Source organism: Elephas maximus, chromosome 6 (assembly GCF_024166365.1).
Source record: "Elephas maximus indicus isolate mEleMax1 chromosome 6, mEleMax1 primary haplotype, whole genome shotgun sequence".
Taxonomy (NCBI): Eukaryota; Metazoa; Chordata; class Mammalia; order Proboscidea; family Elephantidae; genus Elephas; species Elephas maximus.
This window is the reverse complement of record NC_064824.1, coordinates 140067013-140073012: the sequence shown is the minus strand read 5'-3', so window position 1 is coordinate 140073012 and position 6000 is coordinate 140067013. Positions and strand designations below refer to the sequence as shown.

Below are 6000 nucleotides of genomic sequence, written 5' to 3'. Positions count from 1 at the left end.
ACTTAGCTGATTCATAAGGTTTTCATTGGCTTATTTTTGGAAGTAGGTCATTTCTTCCTAGTCTGTTTCAGTCTGGAAGCTCTGCTGAAACCAGTTCAGCATCAGAGCAACACATAAGCCTCTGTGGACAGACAGGTGGTCGTTGTGCATAAGGTGCCCTGGCCGGGAATTGAACCCAGGTTTTTCTTCTGGATGCAAGGCGAGAGCTCTAGCACTGAGCCACCACTGCCCCATGCTCCCAGTGCAGATATTAGGAAAGGAAGACCTCTGCACATTTAAGATTAGGCTTTTAATCACAAATAGTCACCCACACACAGTCTCTGGGGTAAGCAGGCCGGTGGGAGGTGGTTTACAAATACGTCGGGTGAAGCAGAGCTTGGGACTCTTCCCCAGGAATAAACCACAGTGATGCCCCCTACCTTCAAGTGCCTCGGCTGCCCTTTTGGGGTTACTTCCACCTCAGTGAAGGGGACTCAAGGTGAATGCCTAGCTAGGGACCCTCTGAAATCCTACAGCTCTGCTCGGCTGGGGGAAGAGGGGGGCTTGGGGCATGCCTTGCTGGGGGGGGCCCAGATGCTCTTGCTGGGCAGGCTGGTGGCTCCCTGTGCAGAGAGCACCCTGGCCTAGGGGGTAGCCCTGCCCACCTACAAGATGCCTTCCCTGCGCTTGCTCTGCCAGAGCACCATCAATGTCACAAACAGGGTCACCATGATGGGCAGCAGGACAAAGGGGCACAGGATGTTGCCGGGCGGGTCCCGTGCGGCCAGGCCAGATGAGGAGCAGCTCCGGAAGTAGTGCTGGTGGACAGCTACGAAGAAGCGGTCCACCTCGGGGTTAGGCCAGAAGCAGCGCAGCTTCTGGGCCACCTGTCTGGTGCAGTCCGTGAGCTCTCCGTAGTTCCTGCAGATGGAAAAGAAGGCGTCAGTTCTGGGTGGCAGTGGGGCTTGCCACCCCACTCCTAGACAGCTTTCTGCCAGGCCCGAGCTCCGCCAGGCAGCTCTGCCAGCCCAGCCCAAACATGGTGCCTGCCTCTGGATGTGAGGGTCCTGGAAGGTGCCGGTGGGGCTCCCCTGGTGTCCTACACGTGCCCAGACCGTGGAAGGAGAGCTAGGGCTAAGGGGCGTCCCTCCCAGCCCTGGGATTTTAGGGGCTGTGGGGCCACACACAGGGCAGGGCGGGAAAGGGGGCAGCCCGGGGCACTGCCCTTCACGGTTGACACAATGTCAGCCTCTCCTGCCCCTTGCTGTCCTCTGTCACCCAAGCATGGTCCACCCTCAGCCTGGAATACTCTTCCCCAGGTGTCCACGGAACTCACCATGAGGACCCCCACACAACCTGTTGCAGGTGGAATTGTGTCCCCAAAAATATATGTTGAAGTCCTAATGCTCAGTACTTACAAACGTGACTTTGGTTGGAAATAGGGTCTTTGAAGATGTTGTCAGTTAAGTTAACCTGAGGTTGTACTGGAGTATTGTGGGTCCTAATCCTATGTGACTGCTGTCCTTGTGAAAACCAAACCAAAACCAAGCCCATTATGTCGAGTCACTTCCAACCCACAGTGACACCATGTATTATAGAGTAGAACTGCTCCATAGGGCTTTCTTGGCTGTAACCTTTACAGAAGTAGGCCAGCATGCCTTTCTTCTGCTACGCTGCTCTTGTTAGGTGCCGTGGAGTTGGTCCCGACACATAGCGAACCCATGTACAATAGAACGAAACACTGCTGGGTCCTGCTCCATCCTCACAGTTGTTGCTATGTTTGAACCCACTGGTGCAGCCGCTGTGTCAATCCATCTCATCAAGGGTCTTCCTCTTTTTCTCTGACCTTCTACTTTACCAAGCATGATGTCCTTCTCCAGGGACTGCTCCCTCTTGATAACATGCCCAAAGTACATGAGGCAAATCTCGCCATCCTTGCTTCTAAGGAGAATTCTGGCGATATTTCTTCCAAGACAGATTTATTCGTTCTTCTGGCAGTCTGTGGTATATTCAATATTCTTCACCAACACCACAATTCAAAGTCATCAATACTTCTTCAGTCTTCCTTATTCATTGTCCAGTTTTTGCATGCATATGAGGCAATTGAAAATATCATGGCTTGGGTCAGGTGCACCTTAGTCCTCAAAGTGACATCTTTGCATTTTAACAGTTTAAAGAAGTGTTTTGCAGCAGATTTGCCCAATACAATATGTTGTTTGATTTTTCTTTTTTTAAATTGCTGTACTTTGGATGAAGGTTTACAGAACAAACTAGCTTGTCATTAAACAATAAGTACACATATTGTTTTGTAACATTGGTTACCAAGCCCATGACATGTCAACACTTTCCCCTTCTTGACCTTGGGTTCCCTATTCCAGCTTTATGTTGTTTGATTTCTTGACTGCTGCTTCCATGGGCGCTGATTATGGATCCAAGTAAAATGAAATCCTTGACAACCTCAAACTTTTCTTCGTTTATCATCATGTTGCTTGTCGGTCCAATTGTGAGGGTTTTTGTTTTCTTTATGTTGAGGTACGATCCATACTGAAGGCTGAAGGTGACGCCAGGTGGTTTCAAACTGCCAACCTCTGGGTTAGTACCCAACCCCAAACCAAACCCGTTGCCTTCAAGTCGATCCTGACTCACAGTAACCCTTCAGGACAGAGCGGAACTGCCCCTAGGGTTTCTAGGGTTGTTATCTTTACGGTAACACACTGCCACATCTTTCTCCTGCTGGTGGGTTTGAACCACCTTCCTTTCAGTTAGCGGCCGAGCTCTTAACCACTGCTCCACCAGGGAGTGAAGAACAGGGGCTGTTAATTCAATTTACTCCAGAGTGGAGGGGCCTGGTTTACAAAGATCCAGTGTCTCCTTTGAAACGCACCCATCAGGGAGGTCTTGCCTCATCCTCTCTGGGTTAGAGGACGGACAGAGGCCAGGTTTGTGCTCGTGAGGCTCCTCCTGAAGTGGAAGGACAGATATGTGGGCTGGGGACAGGGCTTCCTCTCCAACACAGACTCTTTTCTTTATTAAACAATTCTAGTGGGCTGTCTGCTGTGTGCGGAGTACCACTCTAGGCACCAAGATTATGGTGTGAACAAACAGACACATATCCTGCCCTTGTGGCACTCACACCCACTGAACAAAAGAAATGCTTAACGCCGTGCAGCGGAAGGCGGTAAGTGCTGCAGAGGAAAGTCCAGCGGGGCAGGGAGAGAGGGGCTGGGGGACTGGAAAGGCTGGTGTCTTCATCTCCTACGGCCCGCTGTGACAAATTACCATAAATCGGGGGCTTAAAACAATGGACATTTATTCTCTTGCAGTTCTGGAGGCTAGAAGTCCGAAAGCAAAGTGTCGGCAGGGCCGTACTCTCTCTGAAGACTCTAAGGGAGAATCCTTCCTTGACTCTTCCAGCTTCTGATAGCCAAAAGGTCGGAAGTTCGAATCCACAAGCTGCTCCTTGGAAACCCTATGGGGCAGTTCTATTCTGTCCCATAGGGTCGTTATGAGTCAGAGCGGAGTCGATGACAACGGACTGGGTTTGGTATTCTTTATTCCAGAGCCCCTGGGTGGTGCAAATTGTTAACATGCTCAGCTGTTGACTGGAAGGTCTGAGGTTTGAGTCCATTCAGAGGTGCCTCAGAAAAAAGGCCTGGCAACCCACATTCGAAAGCCCTGTGGGGCATTATCCTACTCTGATACAGACAGGGTCACCATGAGTTGGAGTCCACTTCACAGCAGCTGGTTTTACAGGCCCATCAGGGGATAGCTGATCTTGAACGACATCCCTCTGGCCCCTGTGGCCCGGGGAGGGAAGCGGAGATGCCTTTAGAAGGAGGTGTTGCCATCTCTGGGCTGGCCATCCGGAACAGGAAGGTCCTCTGACCCCGGAAGCCACGATGCCGGGCCCTACGCCAAGGCCGAATGCGGTGGGCTATTCTGTGATCAGGCGCTCTCTCCTTGAAATGTTGTCCTTCCAGTTTGTAAAGCTGCCCAGACCTAAAAATATCTCTAACGTGCAGTTGGCTGCCCACTTCATCCTCTTTACTTATACAGAAGCGACAGCTGAAACTTTCAATAAGTATTGTGAGCTCTGTTAGCAATGATACAGTAAAAGAAAGAATCTCCTCGGAGTGCAGGGGTTCTCCTATCCAAGAAAACACAGTACTGGCTGAGGGGCCCAAAATAATCTGGAAAAAAATTCTTGCTTTAACCCTCTAATTTCAGTTCTCACATAACTAATTATCCTTTTTTTGGGCTAGAACTTTCTATTCTAAGCAAACTTTGCACGGAATGTTTCTGAATACTATGATGGAGTTTTCACCGTATCTGGGTCCCAAGTCAAGGCTTAGGGTACCATGATTCACCATGATTCATTTCCTCTTGGCCAGAAAGGGTCCCACTGATGCCCACAGGCGAGTCGCCTGCTCTGGGACATCCCGTGGGTGCTCTAGCTCTCTAAATGGCTCTGAAACGGAAAGCAGAGGGTCAGGGAGAAAGAGGAGACCCTTGACAAGATGGACTGACACAGTGGCTGCAACAATGGGCTCAAACATAGCAATGACTGCGAGGATGGCACAGGACTGGACAGTGTTTTCTTCTCTTGTACACAGAGTCACTATGAGTTGGAACTGACTCGACAGCACCTAACAACAATCAGGAGGAACCAGTCCCTGGAGAAGGACATCATGTTTGGTAGAGGGTCAGTGAAAAAGAGGAAGACCCTTGATGGGATAAATTGACTCAGTGGCTGTGACAATGGGCTCAAGTGTAACAACGATTGTGAGGATGGTGCAGGACCGGGCAGTGTTTCGTTCTGTTGTGCATAGGGTCACTATCAGTTGGAATTGACTTGACAGAGAGGGAAAGTCTTCCCCTGGAGCTGGCACCCTGAATTTGTACTTCTAGCCTCCTTAACCATGAGAAAATAAATTTCTGTTTGTTAAAGCCACCCACGTGCGGTACTCGTGTTACAGCAGCACTAGATAACTGAGACATTAGGGGACAGGATGTTGTGCTATTCTGAGTGGCCGGAGCTTGGGGATCAGGTTGGAGAGAGGCTTGTGGAGGGCCCCTGGGCCCTCGCCGGCCTCTGCTAACCTTCCCAGCCCGGGCCAGGAGACCCAGGGGACTGCACTCTCACCGCCCTGCCTCCCTCTACCTCAGAGTCACCCCTGTCTGAGCCTACAATATCTCTTCCTTGCTCCCCACTTTTCTCTCTGCAGTTCTACCATACCCCACCACCTCTGGGGCCCTCCTTCCTCCCTCCCTCTGCTTCAGAAGCACCTGGCATTTTCTCCTGGGATGCCAAGCCTGGGGAACAAACTCTGGGAAGCCCCTCTCTAAACCAGGGGTCTTCATTGACAGCCCTGCTCCCCACTGCAAACCTGGGGCTGGGACCCCCCCAAACGATGTCGTGCATGAGGTGTATGGCCCCACACTGGGAGGGGCCCTCTCAGTTGGGTGCGGGGACCAGGCGCGGACGCTCTGCAGCGTAGAATGGGGGTAACCGCGGTGCTCTGCCTGTGTGGGCTGCTGCCAGGATAACAAGCTGACCTCCCGAGGGGCGTAGGGGCTGGCCTGGCAACGGGGGTGCACGTGCGGAGATGCAGGGGGCTTGTGGGTGGCGGAGGGGTGCAAAGCCAGCTCTGGTGGGCCTCCCCCCCGCTTCGCGCCCCGTGTGCTTCCCGGGCTCTGGGCGCCCAAGGTCTCCCCGCGACCCTGCCCCAGACGGCTCCAACTCCTTCCCTGACTCCTCTGGGAAGGGCAAGGCCACCAGGGGGTGCTCCCTCCCGGGGGCTCCCCCCTCGGTCCCCATCCCCCCCTTACTCCCTCGGGCCCCCTGCGCCCCTCGCCCCTTGCAGTTCCAGTAGCCACGTCCTCCCTTTGGCTCCCTCCTTCACCTCTTCCTCACCTGACACCTGCGACCCACCCACCATCTGAAGCTGTGGCTTGGCCCACATCCGGGGCTCAACACCACCTCATTGCCAGGTTCCCCCACCCAGACCCCACTCCCACTGC

At 52.9% G+C, this 6000-nt stretch overlaps 1 protein-coding gene across 1 annotated transcript in view; it reads right to left on the bottom strand.

Annotated features, from left to right (window-relative positions):
- Nucleotides 1-251: 251 nt before the first annotated feature.
- Nucleotides 252-6000, bottom strand: part of RAMP1 (receptor activity modifying protein 1) — a 55422-nt gene continuing 49673 nt past the window's right edge. The window contains exon 7 of the mRNA XM_049888862.1: nucleotides 252-900. Within this exon, the coding sequence (XP_049744819.1) occupies nucleotides 645-900 (256 nt within the window). The 3' untranslated portion in view covers nucleotides 252-644. The remainder of the gene's footprint in view (nucleotides 901-6000) is intronic.